The sequence below is a fragment of the Dipodomys spectabilis genome, unplaced genomic scaffold (assembly GCF_019054845.1).
Source record: "Dipodomys spectabilis isolate Male_0828 unplaced genomic scaffold, ASM1905484v1 ptg000032l, whole genome shotgun sequence".
NCBI classification, from domain to species: Eukaryota; Metazoa; Chordata; class Mammalia; order Rodentia; family Heteromyidae; genus Dipodomys; species Dipodomys spectabilis.
This window is the reverse complement of record NW_024870709.1, coordinates 33,545,056-33,564,983: the sequence shown is the minus strand read 5'-3', so window position 1 is coordinate 33,564,983 and position 19,928 is coordinate 33,545,056. Positions and strand designations below refer to the sequence as shown.

Below are 19,928 nucleotides of genomic sequence, written 5' to 3'. Positions count from 1 at the left end.
ATATAGCACATTCAGGTTCATAAAGTAAATACTTATTCACATATACTAAAATCAAAGATGTAATTGTCTTGATTTCAGTGAAATCAAATTAGAATTGAAAAAAAAATTAAGAAGACTTACCAGTGTTCAGAAGTTAAGCAACACAATTTGAGATAAGCTACAAATCAATAAAATATGGTAGTGGTTAGAAAATGTTTTGAGCTGAAAGATAGAAACAAAATGTCATATGGTCCACATAGTTTAACTCTGTGTTTGAAAACAGAACAATGAAGCCAGCTGAACCTGTTTTAAGAAGGGGAACTAGAATAGGGGAAATTGACGGAGAGGTGAAGTTCATTGGGGCACATAAAAGGCAAGTGTGGAGGGCTCGGAAGGTGGCTCAGTGGTAGAGCGCTTGCCTTGCATGCATGAGGCCCTGGGTTCTATTCCTCAGCACCACATAAGCAGAAAAAGCCAGAAGCGGCGCTGTGCCTCAAGTAGTAGAGTATGAGCCTTGAGCCTTGAGCTGTCAGCGCCCAGGCCCAGAGTTCAAGCCCCACGACAGACAGACCAAAAAAAAGAGACAAGTGTGGAAATGTAACAATGAAACTTCTGTTGTACAACTGAAAGACTTAAACTACCGAAGTAATACTGTAAAGAAGATGGTAGTTCCAACCCTGCCCAGGCAGAACAAGTCCATAAGACACCATCTCCAAAATAACCAGCAAAAAAATGATCTGGAGGCCTAGCCCAAGTGGTAGAGCTCCACATAAGCAAGCAAGCCCACCAAGTGTGAGGCTCTGAATTCAAAACCTGGCACTGACAGAAAAACAAAAATTTGTCTTCATCAAATCACAGTCTATTGAAGATTCTATATGTCAAAAGACTAAAGATACACATAGACTGATTTTTATTTTATTTTTTGGATCCGGTCATGGGGCCTGAACTCTGGGCCTGGGCGCTGTCCCTCAGCTCTTCAGCCAAGGCTAGCGTTCTACCACTTTAGTCACAGTGCCACTTCTGGCTTTTTTCTTTTTGCTTATGTGGTGCTGAGGAATCGAACCCAGGGCCTCAGGCATGCAAGGCAAGTGTTCTACTACTGAGCCACCTTCCCAGCCCAGACTGATTTTTAAAATCAGTTCATACAAGTAGCCAAGGGTCTCACGTGTACTCAACATCATTAGTCCTCAGAAAATTGTAAGATAATATCCAACGAAAAAGCCCTTGTATTCTCCCAGAGGCTAGGCTTGAAAGAACTGACGAAGGCTAGGTGCTGGCAAAGACATGGAAAACTGGAACTCTCAAACAGACACTATGGCATTATCCTTCACTAATAAATACATGTCTGCCCTGTAACCCACTAATTTAATAGAAAAATTTAGCTTTGAACTAAGTGTGTGCTGTGCTGATCTGATTGTTGATAATGCTTTCTTACACCACCTAGTCACATGCGGACCTGTGGTCTGGAAGAAGGCTGAAGTCAAATTATAGCAGTGGAGAACATACTGCTCCAGGGAGTTTGCTGGGAATTCATGATTCAATTAGGTTAGATTCAGTATTTTTGGTTATGGGGCTTGAACTAGGGCTTGGGCACTGCCCCAAGCTCTTTTGTTCAAGGCTAGTGCTTTACCACTTGGAGCCACAGTTCCACTTCTGGTTTTCTGGTGGTTAATTGGAGATAAGTGTCTCACAGACTTTCCTGCAAGGGCTAACTTTCAACCACACCCTCAGATCTCAGCCTCCTGAACGGCTAGTATTACAGGCATGAGCCATCAGCACCCAGTTAGATCCAATATTTTTGAATGATGCTGTTATGTAAATGTGCAAACTCACCCAACAGGCTCAGACCTCTTAGAACAAAAGAATGACACTGTTAACAAGCACCTATTCCAGACCAAATTGTGTTGCTTGTGTGTGTATGTGTTATTACTGTAGCTTAAACTCTAGACCTGAGTGCTGTCCCTTAGCTTTTTTTGTTAAAGGCTAGTAATCTACTACTTGAGCCAAACCTCCAGTTCTGACTTCTTTTGGCTTTTATTTTCTGGTTAATTGCATATTGAAGCTTGCTTTGAACAGTGATCAGCCTCCCAAGTAGCTGGAATTACAAGGGTGAGCCAAGGGGACCTAGCTGTGTAGGTGTTTTGGGGTCTTGTTATCAGACAAACATAAAAATATTTATTATTGCCATTCTTATCATACTTCAAATGAAGCAAGAGAATGTCCCAAGTCCATGTTTATCTATCTATCTATGTATCTATGTATCTATGTATCTATCTATCTATCTACCTACCTACCTACGTACCTATCTACCTATTTATCTAATGCCAATACAAGGACTTGAACTCAAGACTTTGCCCTCTTAGTGGCTTGACTATTTTCCACTCAAGACTAGTGCTGTACCACTTGAGCCACACTTCCAGTCCAGCTTTTTTGGATGGTTTATTGGAAAGAAGAATCTCACAGGTTTTTCTGTCCTAGTGCCTTCGAACCTCCATCCATAGATCTCAGCCTCCTTCGTGGATAGGAATTCAGGTGTGAGCCAATGATGCCTGGTAATTTCCCAAGTCTCTGCAGCTAGTTCCAGAGGAGAGGGCTGGGCCAGCCACCCAGGACATAGACAGTTCAACCATTGCTGGCAATTCAACCAGAGTCTGCCTCACTGGCTCTGCCAGCACAAACCAGGTTCAGAGGCAGCTCTGGAGGGCTTTTGACTCTTGACAGCATTTTGAGTCTCTGAATGTTTGTTAGAAACTAAGAACAAAACCACCCTATTCCCATGCATCCTTTCCATTTAAAATTTTGTTTTTGAACCCACATGCTTCCAATAGTAACCTGACACTTTATGGAAAGTATACTTAATTTTAAGTGAATTGGGGGTTCTACAGCTCTTTTCCAAGTGCAAGTATTGAATTTATTTTTAAAAGGAGTTTGTTTCTGTACTAGTCTAGAAACATACTCAACAGTCTCCTTGAGCCCAGCTACTCCAATTTAGAGAGCCGACACTGTCCAAAGCTGTGGTTTTACTGGTTGAGCTTTCTGTAGCTTACATTGTTCTTTGGGTTTACATAACAGTCACATAGCTTCTGAACTTTGGAAAGCATTCTCTTTTTGTTGTAATTCCATAGTTACATAATTCAATATGCACACTCAGGTAAGTGTTGAAAACTGGTCATGTGCTAAAGGCTCAAACCTGTAATCCTACCTACTCAGAAGGCTGAGAACTAAGCATCTTATTTCAAAGCCAGTCTGGGCAGAAAAGTCTGTGAGATTCTTATCTCCAATTAACAACCAAAAAACCCAGAAGTGGAGCAGTGGCCCAAGTTCGTAGAGTGCTATACTTAAGGGGAAAAGCTTAGGGACAGTATCCAAGTCCTGAACTCAAGCTCTAGTACTGAAAGTGGCTATCTTTTCCTCTATTTTCCAATCCAAACTCATTTATCCTATTGTTTAAACCCCCACCTTTATATATTTAAAAGATAGATTAGGGTGAAAATTTGTATCTTTTCTTTCCCTTATGCCTTTCTCCCCAAACCTGATCTTTATCTGAGTTTCCATTTATCTTCTAGCTTGACATTTATTATTTTTGCTTCATATCAGTTTTTCTTCTTAATGCTCTATCTATCACATTAATCTAGTACTTGAAAGTCAACTTTGTAAATATACTCCTTTTTTGTGATCATAATGGGGCTTGAACTCAGAGCTGGAATGCTTTTGCTCAGCTTTTTTTCTCAAGGCTATCTCTCTACCAATTGAGTCCCAGCTCTGGCTTTTTTGCTGGTTAATTGGAAATAAGAATCCTATGGCTTTTTTTTTGCCCAGGCTGGTTTTTGAACCACAATCCTCAGATCTCAGTCCCCTGAGTAGCTAGGATTACTGGTGTGAGCTACTTCTCAGTCCCCTGAGTAGCTAGGATTACTGGTGTGAGCTACTGGTGCTTCAAAGTTACCCATTCTTGAGAGTGATGGTAGGTCCCAGGAAGATTCCCCTCGAATTATTTCTTTGTATTATTTTGTGATAGAACTAGGAATCAGGAAAGGAGAAGCCCTGCACCTCCAGACCTCTTATGGCTCCAAATAGTCTTTCTAGGAATTTGGTTATAGAGAGATGCTATTGAAACTGAATTCTTAGACCCCAGGCCCCAAATCCAGGAGTCCCAAGTTAGGTCTAGCCACTCACCCCCATATGCCAAACAAAAAAGAGACACAGTGAAAGGGAGAGAAAGGAGCCCTTCAGTACATCTTTAGCCATCTTCTGAGGTATAGAAGTTGGGTTTAGGTTTAATAGGGAGAATTAGGGGCAGGGGATGAGACAGATTTGCAGAGTTACAACAGGTCCATCTTTCAGGTATGGTCTGGTTGTCCATTAGCTCAGTATCTTTGTCCCAGGAGGAATTACAGAGAGGTTGTTATGACTTTATTACTGAAACAGAACAGGAACAAGGTGTTCTCCAGCATTTGGGGGCCGTTTACTTAAGATAAGAGGACATTATTTATTTGAGGAACAGCTTGCCTTCCAGAAAGATGGTTATCACCGAATCTTCACGACTGCAGAATTGACTGCCGCAGAGAATAGGAAAGATCAAAGGATTCAAGACCAAACAAAATCATGCTATTCTGTGTTTTATCAGCAATTAGGAATACACATTTGGGATTGAAGATGGAAATGATATGATGATGACAGCTCATCATTATTTGAATTATTTTCTGTTCTGTACCTAATGATGCATGTAGGACCCTTCTCTCTGTCTCTTTGCTTGCTCTCAATGAATGAGTTATGATTATTTGTTTCATGTCTCTCTTCCCTCTTTGGCAGGAGATTGTGTGATTGGAGAGAAAAAGCACATTTTGTACACCGTGGTACACCAGCTTCTCAGGATACCAGATCCAAATGTTTCCTCTTGACGGAAACAGCGTTTATTATTTTTAAATTGTTGTTGGTACTGGAGCTTGAACTCAGGGCCTCGCTTTCTCAGATTGCTTACTCACCGCTGGTGCTCTACTACTTGAGCTCCAACTCTAGCCTGGCTTTGTGCTGATTATTTTGGCATAGTCTGATGAACTTTTCTATCTGGGCTGGCTCTGAACTGTGCTCCCCTCGTTCTCAGACTCCTGAGTACCTGAGATTGAAGGCATGAGCTTCAGGCATCCAGATGAAACTGTATTTCAGAGTCTGTGGAAGCAGAGAAGTGGCAATAGGAGGAAATAAAGGGAAAAGCAGATTGCTTCACAAGGTTGTTCATTCTGAGACTGAAGCAGAGTAGACTTCAGGCCTGAATTTATCATTTTCCTGGACAAGAGCCTCCTGGGGGTCACATGCTTTGGGAATGATTCTGATAAATAATACAACACAAGTTATAAATGTAAATTAGTTTCTTTCTGTGATGATAGCATCCTTAATATTTATCTTTTAAATCCTTCTGGGTAATACTTTCTTTAAAAGACATCGTGTTTTGATTCATAAAGAATGTTAAGGCCGGGCGCTGGTGGCTCACACCTGTAATCCTAGTTACTCGGGAGGCTGAGATCCAAGAGTTGCGGTTCAAAGCCAGCCCCAGGCAGAAAAGTCCTGAGCCTCTTTTCTCCAATAAACCACCAGAAAACCAGAAGTGGTGCTGTGGCTCAAGTGGTAGAGTGCTAGCCTTGAGCTGAAGAGCTGAGGGACAGTGCCCAAGCCCAGAGTTCAAGCCCCACAAACAACAAAATAAATAAAGATAATCATAAAGAATATTAAAATTTGAAGTACAAAGAGGCCCAGGAGCTAGCTATGGTGGGATTGTGTACCGATATTTCTTCCTCCGATTTAAAAAAAAAGACTATATATAATGTTAAGAGATAGGAAACCCAGACTTGTTTAGCCCTTGAAAGATAATATGACATTGAGGCTGTTCTAATTACTTACCTTAAGAGTTCAGGTGATGAACTTTCCTGACTAGGAAAGGAAGAAGGCAGAATTCCATTTCCCTAAGATCAAGGGAGCAAAAGGCAACTATACTAGCCATCTCATTTTCTTTGTCTTTCAGTAGTCTTCAGGAAAAGTGTAAGGTGTAAAAGGTGCCAGTGAAGTCCAGCAAGAAGAGCTCTCTGGTGACACACCAAGCTAAAACTCAATTGTTTGGTGTTGTTGAGACTCCCGTGGAAGACTGACCTGTGGCTTTTTCCAAGGGCATTTGAATTCAGATGGAGGAAGACCTACCTAAGACTTAGTAGGCACTGACCTTGTTCACAGTGGTGCCTGGACAATGAAGAGGCATTAAAACTTAGCCATATTTAAGTATCCTGCCCCCTCCAAACAGTGTAAACAAAACAAGCCCTCTATTTCCTGAACAGAACCACAGCGATCAAGACTTTGGTTTGCAAGCTGGGCCCCAGTTGCTTGTGCCTGTAATCCTAATTACTTAGGAGATCGAGATCTGAGGAGCACCCATCAAAGCCAGCCCAGGTTGAAAAAACTCTCCTCTCCAGCTAACTACAAAAAGGCTGGAAGTGGAGTTGTGGCTCAAATGGTAGAGCACCAGCCTTGAAGGGATAAGGCAAGGGACAGTGCCAGACCATGAGTATTGAGGGGGAAAAAGGAAAGAAGGAAGAGAAAGAGAGGGAAAGAAAGAGAAAGAGAAAAAATAAAGACAGACAGAAAGAAAGAAAGATAGAAAGAAGGACAGAGAGAAAGAGAGAAAGGAAGGAAAGAAAGAAAGAAAGAAAAAGAAAGAAAGAAGGAAAGAAAAAAATAAGTATCTGATCTCTCAGTGCTTTCCTTTGTTTCCCCAGGAGACGTTCCACGGGGGTTATTTGGAAAACCTGCCTGACACTCACCAGGCATTTTTCCTTTGGAACCCACTTTGTCGTCTTCACATGAAGCTCCCTCTATACAGAGGCTGAGCCCCCAGGAGAGGGTCAGGAACAGGGCACATAGTATTCACAAGAAGACCAGAGCGATGCAAGAGGAGAAAATGGAGGCTTTCTTTCCTTGATGGCAGAAATGAAGTCACATCTACACTTTGCACCCACTTTAGCTTCTGGAGCATTCTTTTCTTTGTGTTGAAATCAATGAAATGCAGAGATAAACTGCCTGGAGGAGGCTGGGGTTGGGAGATGAGGCAACCTGGGCTGAGTCTTTGAGGGTGAAGAGGCCTTCAAACCCCCAGGGCCTCCTGGAACTGGAGAGAATGACTTTCCTGAAAGAGAGATCGCAGCCCTGCTGATGAATGCACTCCTGCTCTGCCTCCCTGAGGAACCTGGGAATGCTCACACTGCACCTTGTGCCTTGTCCCTCTTGGTTCACATATAAAGTCATGGTTAGCTAAGGATCAGAGTCACAGGAATTTACTCAAGTCCACACGGTCAGCTAAGGATCAGAGTCACAGGAATTTACCCAAGGCCACACAGCAAGTAGGTGGGCATATTGATACTCAAGTCTACTTCATAATCTCCCTCAGTCTCTATTATTCCTTCAGTGCAGATTTCTTCTCTCTCCTCTCTCTCTCTCTCTCTCTCTCTCTCTCTCTCTCTCTCTCTCTCGTTGGTCTTGGGGCTTGGACTCTGCACCTGGGTGCTGTTCTTGAGCTCTTTAGCTCAAGGCTAACACTCTACCACTTTTAGCACCACTTCCAGTTTTCTGAATTGGAGATAAGAGTCTCACAGACTTTCTTGCCTGGCTGGCTTTGAACTGTGAGCTGCAGATCTCAGCCACTCAGTAGGTAGGATCATAGGTGTGAGCCACCAGCACTCAGCTGAAGTTTCTTTTTGTTCCTCCTTTTCTTCAAAGTTTTAAATAGAGAAATGATCACCCAGAATTGCTTGATTTACTGACAGTGCATTTTTTTTCAGCCCCATAGAACATTCTGCTCAGGGCTTAGTTACTGAGGTAGCAGCTGATGCTGCTTTTTGCCCTAAGGAGCTGGCTTAGAGATTACCTTCTTTCAGTCACGGAAAGAGAGACTCTGGTGTTCCACTGGTTTTTCTTGCTGCTAAAATAAAACCAGGCTAATCCCTCCAGCAGCCAGCATAACAGGTGGCTGCCCTCCAGCACTGGTCAGAGGTGTGAAGAGGTCATTTTTTTAATGCACTCAGTTTTCCCTCCTGGCTACTTTTTCTCAGGCCTGCTCCAACTGAACTGATCTTATTACCCTGTACTTGATCTGAGGGAGCCTCTCCAAGGTCATTGCTTTTCTTGGTGATTCTCCCACTGAACTTGGCCTTCAGAGTCAGCTAGGCTTTTGCTTTTAAAGAGCAACATGCGTAAATGTAGACAAAAAGATAGCATATGCATTGCAGACAAACAATATTCTGTGGAGGTACTAAAGTCTCTAATTGGTGTAGTACAAACACTCCTCAAGACCTACATTTAGAATAGATCTTTATAAAAGCCTGACCTGGCCTGGAGTTTTAGCCCTGTTACATGCAATAGAAATAACCACCAGGGGTTGAGGATTTAGCTCAATGGAAGAGCATTTGCCTAGTAAATACAGGGCCCTGAGTCTTCAGCACCACAAAAAGAAAAGGAAAGAAAAAAAACAAAAACAAAAAGACCATGATGGTGACTATATAATAATGAGCAGACTAGCTCTAGGAAAAGAATACTGAAACCAAGCCCTGGTCCTAGTGTAGGAGACAGCCAGGGGTTTTCTCTCTCCTCCCTCAGCACCTCCTTTTAAGGTTCAGAGTCATTTACAAGGAAATGTGGACAGAGCCACAGGTGAAGAGACAGAGAAAGTATATTCTTTTTAGTAAATAGAAAAGGGCCTGACTCAGAAGTTGAAAAGAAGCAGCAGCTAACAAAGCAGTTAAACTTCCCTCCTTAATTGCTAAGTTACAAGGCAGAGGTGCCCTGGAGACCTTAGAGAGTTTAGGATCTAAAATCCACCTGTCCTTTGTAATGGTAAAAATTAGAGACCTGAAGATGGGGGAACTTGGAATGGAAGCCCTCAAGCTCACCTCATTGTTGTTCTTGTGTTTGGGTTAGGCCCAAAGACATCTATATATATCTCAGAATAAGTAACACCCATCTTAGCTACCCAGAACCTTTGCCTAAAGGTTGGAAGGCGCTAAGGGACTGTGTGTGTGCTTCCCTAGCTCAGAAAGCATAATGGCAGCAGATAACAGCTGCTGTTTTTTTGCCTTCAACTCCCATTTCCTTCACGGGGAACAGGAACTATCTCCACTTTCTCTACTTAAATAAATCTTACTCTTGAATCACCTAGCCATTTCCTTGCTTTAACCACTTTAAGTGTGTGTGTGTGTGTGTGTGTGTGTATGTGTTTATTCAATTGTTGGTGACACTAAGGATTTAGGCTCTTCACCTCTCCATCCCCCACTGATAACAACAGCACAGGAACCCAGCAGTGTGGATGACACAAAGTAAATGAGATAGCCCACAGGATGTGTAGCTGGCCACCTTCGGACAACTCATGGTGGGTTCTACACGACTTTCCACATTTCTCCGCAAACATGCTTCCAGATGGTTAATGCATCATTTGATTTATTCAGTCCAGGTCGCAGGGCCATTTTGGCAACTTATTTGTCCACCCTTCCTTAGTGGATCCTTTGTGGATTAGACACCACTGAATGTGTTGAGAGCAGTAGGTCAAGTCCGCTCATAGTTACGCAGATTTGACAATTTCTTTTAGTTGTTACATTAACACAAGCATTTAATGGGTGACCTCCAGAAGGCCCATAGGCCTATTTTGGTGTTTTTAAAATCAAGAAAAAAGTTCAAATTTCCAAAGTACATATTTGAGCATTATACAAATATTGGAGAAAATGCTAATTTTTGAAAAGAGAAGGCCTGATCCATTTTTTAAAAATGAATGACCAGGAAAGAAGAGATGAGAAGTGACTTCAATTTCAATAGCAAATACACATATTTGCATGATGATCCTTTAATGACATCATGCTGATTCTCTGATGCCATACTTCAGGCAACCAGGCATCTTGGTCAGAACAGGGTTCTACTCCTCAGGGCAGGGTTGCCAGAGAGCATGAGAAGGGATCTGGGATGCTGAGCTTTGCCACACCTTATTGGGGGAAAGAATGAGAGTCAGAGGCAAGAAGAGGTAACACTAGGTTAGCATTTTGTAACCAGCGAGACAGGGAACACGTGCGTCTATCCTGAGTTATGAACAGTTCTGAGAGAAAGGCCTGGGGCCCTTGGTAGATGATGCTCCATCATGGAGAACCTCCAGTAATAACCATGGTAAGAACGTTTATTTCTCTTCCAAAGGTAGTATGTGAATAGCATGGAGCTGTGTGGTTGGAGCTGAGTAGGCACTGTTCCTTTGTGGGATTTGCCCTGGGAGCCTGAGTCCTTAAGCGAAGGCCGGTGTACTGGATGCTGGTGTTTCCAGTCCCTTACCACTGTCATTCATTTTTCTTGTTTCTCCTATTGACACAAGTCTCCCTCTCCCACCATTTCCCCTTTTATCCTGGAACCGAGCACATATCTACAGAGTAACAGGGCCTTTCCAAGAATTTAGGGTCGGTTCACAGCAGTGAGATGGAGACACTAAGAAATAGGTGAGCCCTCTGGCCTTGGTCTTACTTTGGGTTATTGTTCAGAGGAGTGTGTGACAAAGCCGAATCGGGAGTCTAATGACTCCCCCATGCCTCCCCGGGGAACCATTCGATCTTCCTTCTAAGGAGGCCATTAAGTTGGTGCTACTGGAGCATCTGTTCCAGCTGACTATGGGTTTGGGTCTTCTCTGCAGCTTCCACCATACTTTGAGATGTCACTCCTCCTGGGACCTTGGAGACATGAGGCGATGACTTGGTGGCTCAGAAGTGTGAAGGTGGCCACACCAATGTTTCTGGGTGGAAAATCCAGGTGGTGGCTGGCCATGTTGGGCAGGATGACAGCTGAGGACAAGAGCGTGGCGGGCAAAACTCTGCCACATCTTGGGTGAGGGTGGAGGTGCCCCATGTCTCAGCTGTAAATAGAAATGGAGAGTTTCCAACTTTTTGAGGGTTTGCCTATTGGCATGGTTTCCATTCTGCTCTTCGGGAGGTTTGGATGGCTCAGAGCAGCTCTCCTTCCTATGCACACGTAGGTGGAGTCCGCTCCACAGGCGGGAACGGTGCATTGGCAGTGCCATGTTACCTGCAGTCACTGTGTTTTTATTTTCATTCAATACTGGGATTTGTACTTAGGCCTTTTGCTTGCTAGGCAAGTGCTCTACCACTTCAGCCATACTTGCAGCTCATGAATTTTTTCAGGAAACAGCACCAAGATGGATGACTCTCTCTCACCTTGTTATGCTTGAATGCTCAGAACACAGGGATCTGGTCTCTGCGAACCACATCCAGGTCATCATCCAGAGTCAACAAAACCTAAAGGGAGAGGAACAGAGACCAGAAAGGAATGCACAAGGCCAAATGAAGTCCTTGCTTTTCTGCTTTATATTTTAGGCAGTAATCTGCGGTCCCTTGCTCTTCACTGGCACTGAATATAGTTATGTAGTTCATTTGTCCCTTAAATACTTGTGTGAGTTTATTATGTGCTGTTCTCTGTCTCTCTCTCTCTCTCTGTAAATTGAACTAAGGTCCTTGCGTTCTCATTTAGCTTTTTTGCTCAAAGTTGGCACTCTGCCACTTGAGCCACACCTCTTACTTCTGGCTTTTTTTGTTGTTTAACTGGAGATATGAGTCTCTCATGGAATTCTCCACCCAGGCTGTTTTCAAATTGTGATCCTAAGAGCTCAGCCTCCTGAGTAAGCTAGGACTACAGGCATGTGCTACCAACACCTGGCAATTTGCTGTTATAGATGCTGGAGTTACAGCTTAGAGTGGAAGAGGCAAACATCCCTAGGGAGCTTACATTCCAGAGAGGGTTTAGACACAAAAGGAACTCATGAGTCAAAAATAGTTTTGGAGGTTGTAATATATGTTGAGGATTAGACTTAAACTAGGGAAGGGACATAGGAAGTATGGGGTGGGGTGGTAGAGACTTGGATAGTGTCATTCATTGGAAAGATATTTAAGACCTAAAGGAAATAAAGTATTGTTGCATAAAGTAATGCTGTATAAGATATGAACCTTTGTCTTCCATCTTTCATTCCATCATCATGAGGATCTCTTAGCACCACTCTGGCCTCATCACAAAGAAAGCCCTAAAGAAATGTTTGTAGAGATTGGTTAAACTTCCCACACTGGCCACAAGGGGACAGGCCAGCTCTACTCTTACAAGGACTATGATGGGAGCCTAGGAGCCTGGTGGTGGTGGTGTCAATCAGACTCGTGTATGGAAATGTCAAGTAGGATTAGAAGGTTCTGAGAGCTATTATCTTGGATTGACAAAAACATGCTGGGTTCTGGGAAAAGGGTGGAGCAAAATACAAAGGAGACTACAGGAGAGATTTGGAACAGACTGGTTAGAAAATGAGCCTCTCTAGGAATCTGTGAAATATTCATATTCAGTGAGCCTGGAGGAAGGGAAGGACAGTAAGTCCACTATAAGAAGAAGTAACCCAAGATTACGGAAATTTTTAGTGGGAATTCTGGGCAAATGAGGCTAATAACCAATTCAGTCCCAATGTGGTGTGCAACGTAGGGAAAATAACTTTCTGTCAAAAAATATTAACACATAGGTCAGGTACAAGTGCTCATACCCAGCTACTCAGGAGGATGAGATCTGAAAACAGAGGTTTGAAGCCAGCCCAGGCACACAACTCCATCGGATTCTTAAATCCAATTAAGCAGCAAAAGTCCAGATGAAGATGTAGCTCAAGTGGTAGAGAGCCAGTCTTGAGCAAAACAGCTAATCAAGAGTGTGAGGCTTTGAGTTCAAGTGCCAGTACCAACACACACACACACACACACACACACACACACACACACACACACCCCAGAAGTAAAAGGAAATTGAAAATTAAGATCTCACCAAAGGCTACAACACTAGCAAAAAAAAAGTCTTTATGTTGAATTGCAATGAAGAACTGGAAAAATAAAGACTATAAAAGAGGGTATAAGGAAGGGCAGAAAACAAAAAGGTAAAGAGAAAAGAAAGCAACAAAAAGATATGATAATCCTATCTCACCAAAAATGAGAAAAACAGGGCAGTGGCGGAGAGGAAGTGCCAGATGTCGTGGTCATCGAAGAAGTCTAGCAGGACACACTCGCGATTCTTCTCCCGAGACTCAGCTGGGGTTCCCTGAGGAAGGAGAGGCAGGATGTGGGCAAGATTCTCACCATCCAGTGTTTCATGCTTTGACATTTAGGAAGCTAAACATGCTCCTAGATGTCTCAAAAAATTAGAGTCCAAGAAAACCTACCTACATGTGAACTTATACACAACTATTCACAACAGCATCGTGTATCATAGCCCAAAGTAGAAACAACCCAAATGTCTTCTGGCTCATGGATGCACAGACAACATGGGGTAGGTTCCCACAAGGGAGTTGTGTGTGTGTGTGTGTGTGTGTGGGTGGGTGTGCCAGTACTGGGGCTTGAATTCAGGGTCTTAGTTTTCTCTCTTTTCCCATTCAACACTGGTGCTTTACCACTTAAGCCATACTTCCACTTCTGGCTTTTTGATGGGTAATTGGAGATAAGAGTCTCATGACTTTCCTGTTCAGGCTGGATTTGAATCACAATTCTCAGTTCTCAGCCTTCTGATTGGCTAGAATTAGAGTTGTGAGCTCTCAGTCACAGTGGAATATGAATCAGTGATAATAGGGCATGAGGGACTGACCCCATTGAGCAACATGAAGAAGTCTGACCCAAAGTACACAGGTTATGTGACCCCATTTACATAAAAAAGTCCAGAATTAGCAAATGTACATAGACAAAAGTTAGCAGTTGACAGTTGCCATCAGATTAGGGAGAAACAGGGAGTGGCTTCTCACAATGATCAGTTTTCCTTCTGGGGTGATGAAAATGTCCTATAATTAACTATGGTGATTGTTAGGATGGAAAGCTGAGACTTCCTGTCCTGTGCCTCAGATTGAGCACTGACTTGGGAGGCCTCCGCTTTCCTGTCTGTAAAATGGATGTAGTAACACCACACACTGTATTTGCTGATGGATGGTGGAGAAGATGCATGGTAACTATCTATTGGGAATAGGAGTCATGAGAGAATTTCCAAGTGTCTATTGAGACTTACATCCCTTCAGAAGGAATCTGGCTATTTAGAGAAGGTAGAAGGAAGGAAGAAAGCAACAAATTTAGTAAGAGACGGAGGCAGAAAGGTCAAAAAGGCTATTTGCTTACCTCCCAGCTGCTCAGATTCTGGAAGAAGAAATACAGGGCGGCGGCCCACACCACCGCGGTGGCCACGATGCAGAAGAGTGGTACAGGAAGAACCTTCTCAGAGCTGCGAAGCTGTGGGGAGGAGATGCAGGGGTAGGGAAGATGGAGCCATTACCACCCACCAGGCCAGGGCGCTCCCAGCTCCCAGCCTCACCTACCTTCATGATGATGTAGAAGGCCAGGTACAGCAGCAGGTTGCAGATGAAGATACCCAGCATGTAGGATGCAAAGTCCCTGGGCCGGTAGATCAGTCCAAAGAGAGCACTGAGGACAGAGGAGGAGGGAAGGAGATTGTAGGAGAGAGAAGATGGATTTGTAACAAGGTTGGATTTTTCACTGCTTCATTCCTATTTGGGGGGGGGGGGGCGAGGAATGAGGAGGAATTTGTTTTAAAAGCCCACTTACAAGTCCAGTGTAGTGGTTCCAGGCCAGTCTAAGCAATAAAAAACTGGGTGTGGAGGTGTATGCCTGTTACTTCAGCTATCCGGGAAGTATAAATAGGGGGGTTATAGCCTAGGCCAGTCTGGGCATACAGGTAAGGCTTTATTAGAAAAATAACACAAATTAAAAGGACTCTGTATGTGTGTGTGTGTGTGTGTGTGTGTGTGTGTGTGTGTGTGTGTGTGTGTCAAGTGGCAGAGTATTTGCCTAACAAGCATAAGATCCCAAGTTCAAACCCCAGTACTGCCTCAAATCCCCACTTTAACCTATAGTCACATAGGTTAAGGACATGAACATGTTCTGAGAGATGCATCAATGAGTGATTGTGGCATTGTCCAAATATCACAGAGAGTACTTAACACGAACCTGGGTGCTTACTGAGGCACTAGGTGATATCATTTTATGGGGTCACTGTTGTGAAGATGGTCCTCTTTTGATGGAAGTATCACTAAACATGGCAGTATAATTAGTTTTCAATTTGTTATCGTTTTTGGAATATTTATTTTTCATGGTAATGCCAAGTGGACATATTTTGTGCAGTCCTTTTCTACTTGAAATAAAGCTTTCCAGCCTCCTGAACTCTTTTGTGATTATAAGCAACACTGATGAATAATTGAATACCTCAGACATATCGTATTTACTTTTTCAATATAAGATCAGTTCCATAGAGGGGATTACCACAAGTAGAATGATCTCAAGAATTGGCTAAAAACAATACAAAAGTGTGCTAACTGTCCATTTGTAAATGGATACTGGTTTACTTTGGTTGAGGTTTGGCTTCAATTTTGATTCAAGTTTCTATTTCACATTATAGTAAAATACTTTATTACTCTTCTTCACCTCCTATCTGATATTGTTTTAATAAATACACATTGACTCACAAACTTTAGAAAATCTTTATCTTGACCATAAAAACACAGTAAATGAAAGCAACAAGTGGACAATTGGGTTACATCAAACTGAAAACCTTCTTCACGGCACAGAAACAGTCAATAGAGTGAAAAGAGAGACCACAGAACAGGAGAAAAGATTTGTCACATACATAGCTGACAAAGGATTGGTGTTTAGAACATATAAAGCACTCAGAAAGACTTCACAAGACAAGCAATCCAATTTAAAAATGGGAAATGACCATGTCTAATTAATGACTATGTCTAAAAAATGACTATTTCTAATCAATCAGCAAAATGCTGGTCTGGAGGGCTGGCTCAAGTAATAGAGCACTAGCTCTATCTAGTGAAAAAATTTGGTTAAGACAGTTCTCAAAAGGGCTATAAGTGACCAATAAATCACTGGCTATCAGGAATACGCAAATCCAAATCACAACCGCATTCTAGCTCACCTAGTTTAGAAGGGCTATGACCAACACACACACACATACACACACACACACACACACACACACACATGCACGCACACACACACATGCACGCACACACACACATGCACGCACGCACGCACGCACGCACACACTCACCCCCTGCAAAAAAAAAACAAATAGTAAAATAACATGCTGGCAAGGATTTGAAGAAAAAGGAAGTCTTTTACATTTGCTGCAAATTAGGATAACCATAATAGAAAAACTGTATGGAGAACTCTCAAAGAAACCTAAAATCAGATTCATCATATGATCCACTGGTGTATGTCCACAGGAAATGAAATCAGTATACCAAAGAAATACCCACACACACCCATGTTTATTGCAGCATTAATCATAATAGATAAGGTATGGATTCAACCTAAGTCCATCAGTGAATAAATAAATATAGAAAATGTGCCAGGTTTTCACAAACCTATAATTCCAGCTACTCAGGAGGCTAAGACCTAGAGACACTGTGTTCTAAGCCAGCCAGGGCAGAAAAATGCAAGAGTCTCTAAGTCTAATTAATCAGCAAAATGCTGGTATGGAGGTGTGGTTCAAATGATAGAACACTACCTGTTAGTGAAAAAATTAAGTCCAAGAGGCCTGAGTTCAAGCCCTGGTAACTGGCAAGAAAGACAGAATGACAGAAAGAAAAAAGAAAACACACACACACACACATATCCATACTGGAATATTAGTTGGTCATAAAAAAGAATGAAATCTTATCACTTGCAGCAAAATGAATGGAACTGAAGAACATATGTTAAGTAAAATAAGCCTGTAAAAGACAAGTATTGTAGCATATTCTCTCATATGTGTAAACTAACAAGTAGAGGAGAGAGAGAGAAGAGAAAGAAGTGCTAGAGGAGAAAAAGAGATAGAGCTAGAGACAGATAGGAAGAGAGAGTGAGAAGAAAAGGGGGCCTGGATGTTAAAGATAAGTAGCAGTTGAGAAGTGGAGGGAGGGTGGATGGATAGAGGCTGATCTGATCAGGGCATGGAATGTGCATTGAAACATCCTCCAAACCTCCACCGATGTGTGCAATTGCCATGTCTATAATTTTTAAAATATATAAAAATTCTGCATCTAGCCAGTGTTTTGGTAAGTTTCTAACATCTCTATTAGAATCTATTGACTAATTTTGGGTCAGCACCTTCCTGTTTTATTATTATTTTAGAATATGTTAGACTATCTGGTTAGGTTATCTTATCATAATTGTTGGCTACATCTAGCTACTTAAATTAATTAGAATTAAGTAAAAATAAAAAATACAGTTCCTCAGTCACATGAGCTACATTTCAAGTTCTCAGTGTTCACATGTTAATAATGCTAGGAATTGTAGAGTGAAGAACATTTAGATAAAATGTTCTACTTATTTATATAGAAAGTTCTATTGGATAATGCTGGCCAATCATTATTATTCTTTGGTCCTCTTCTATTATTCAGAGACCTTTGAAATTTTTGCTTTAGTAGGCAAATATACTTTAGAATAAAATCATATTAACTTAATTCCACTTCTAAATTTATGCACTAACTTGAGACGAGATAATGTTATAATAGTTAATCTTCCCACTTAGGCCTTGACATCTTTTTTCATTTAGTTAACTTTTACTTTATGTCTCCTAAAAAGGCAATTACATTTGCTTTAGAAAGATTCATCACACTTCCAAATTTATTCCTAAGTACTTCACTTGTAAAGTTATTATTAATGGACTTTGATTTTATATTCCAACAGACTTTGTTTTATGTAGTAGAAGAATTTCCTTCTTTCAGATTTTGAAATTGTCAGTATACTAAAACACACTGCATCTTGCCTCGTTTGTATTATTATTGTTGGACTTGTTCTCTCTCAAATGTAAGTATGTAAATATTAGCTGGATGCCAGTGGCTCACGCTTGTAATCCTAGCTACTCAGGAGGCTGAGATCTGAGGACTGTGGTTCAAAGCCAGCCTGGGGAAGGAAAGCCTGTGAGACTCTTATCTCCAATTAACCACTAGAAAAATCAGAAATGGATCTGTGGTTCAGACTGATAGAGTGCTATCTTTGAGTAGCAAAGCTCAGGGACTGAACCCAGGCCCTAAGTTCAAGCCCCATTACTGACAAAAATATATGTATGTATGTATGTATGTATGTATGTGTGTGTGTGTATGTATGTATATCTATCTATATGCTTCCACATACATACTCTTTCTCTGAACACACACACACACACACACACACACACACACACACACCATATTTCTTTTTCAGAACAATATGGGAATGATCCCTTCTAAAATAACATTGATATTAAATCATGTGATATCTGTCTCCTGGGCACTCACAGTGTTCTATACCATCACAGCTCATGCATCTTTGGAGGATCTGCTATCTACAAAACAGTGTAAAAAGAGAGGCCCCTTGTCTTGTCTTGTGAGCAGATTATAGAGAGGCAGAGACAAGCCAGGCAATTCTGAGCTCCTGAGACCACAGTGACAGTTGTTCATTATAAAGTGGTTGGTTACTTTCCTCTTACCAGTGCCATGTCTTGTGTAACTAAGGCCATGGAGTCAGCTTCTAAAGAGGAGAGTAGGGCCTAGAAATGACTACCACCTGCCTCATCCTGACTTGCTGCAAGCAGAGGAGGGACTCAAAGGCATGGACTTTGCTCCTCTGCTAGGAGGCCCCTTAGGACGATGACAGTGAGAAGTGTCTTCCAGCAGCTCTCTCCTTCAAATAAGATTGCAATTCCCATGACTTGATTCAGAATGTGTGCCTCTTTCTTCATTCCCTTGTAAGTCCTAATGTGTGCCAGGAATTTTCTCTCAAAGGGTATTCACTCAGAGAAGCATATCTGCTAAGAGCCATAAATAAATCAAACTTTTTAGTTATTTTTGAGTTATCAACAATAGAGTTCACATCATCAAAATGAGACAACGTTGTATAATTTTCAGCTAGAAAAAAAAAGTGTTGTACTGTTCTATTTGGAGTTCATTTGAAGAACTAAGGCAAGGGGAGGAAGAGGGATGTGAAGAGGAAGTGTATGGGGTATGCAGAAAGAGACCTATAGGGGAAGAAAGAAATAGGAAAGAGTTGCATACATGTGCATGCACACATTCACACAGCAAGAAGAGAAATTTTTGTACTATAAATACATGCTAAAAATAGCAAAAGAAAGAAAAGGAAGAAAGAAGGAAAGATATGGAAGGAAGAAGGGAGGAAGGGAGGGAGAAAAGAAAGGCAGGATGGAAGAGAGGGAGGAAAGGAAGAGGGGAAAAAGGAAAGAAGAAGGGAAAAAGAAAGAGGGAAGGAAGGAAAAAAAAGAAAGAAGCAAAATTCTGCAGTAGAGAATGTCTACTGGGAAGCCTTTATTAAAAGTTCTATAAAATAATTTGAAACTGTGTTGCAGTTTTGTGCTTACTGCCATAATATTTATCTATCCTCTCTCTCTCTCTCTCTCTCTCTCTCTCTTTGTGTGTCTTTCTGTCTGTTCTGTCCACAAATGTTTGTCATATTGAGCAAATGAACTCAATCAACTCATCAATGCTTTAAAAGAAGCTACCAGAGTTTCCCAGTGCTTTCTTGGCAGGAGAAAAAGCAACTTTTCACTAACTCTCTAGGAAAGCACAGTCTTACCCTCTCCTTATTATCAGACTTCCTTAAAAAATGACAGTGCTGAGTATGGTGGCTCAGCCTGTAATCCAAGCTGCTTGGGAGGTAGAGCTGGGAAAATTGTGGTTTGAAGGCAGACTGGAAGAAAAAGTATGACCTTGTCTTGATAAGAAAGTGGGATGTGAAGGTTCACCTGCAATCCCAGTTATACGTGAGGCAAGCGGAGGACAATCCTTGTCAAAGGCCAGCTCTGGCACTAGTGAGAGATGCATCATGAAAAAATATCTGGCTGGGAAGGTGGCTCAGTGGTAGAGTGCT

The 19,928-nt window shown here is 41.9% G+C and overlaps 1 protein-coding gene across 1 annotated transcript in view; it reads right to left on the bottom strand.

Moving 5' to 3' along the window:
- Positions 1–11,151: 11,151 nt before the first annotated feature.
- Sidt1 (SID1 transmembrane family member 1) overlaps positions 11,152–19,928 on the bottom strand; it is an 85,324-nt gene continuing 76,547 nt past the window's right edge. The window contains exons 22-25 of the mRNA XM_042676870.1: positions 14,372–14,477; positions 14,175–14,285; positions 13,003–13,116; positions 11,152–11,297 (exon numbers count right to left, since the gene is read on the bottom strand). Of these exons, the coding sequence (XP_042532804.1) occupies positions 11,235–11,297; positions 13,003–13,116; positions 14,175–14,285; positions 14,372–14,477 (394 nt within the window). The 3' untranslated portion in view covers positions 11,152–11,234. The remainder of the gene's footprint in view (positions 11,298–13,002; positions 13,117–14,174; positions 14,286–14,371; positions 14,478–19,928) is intronic.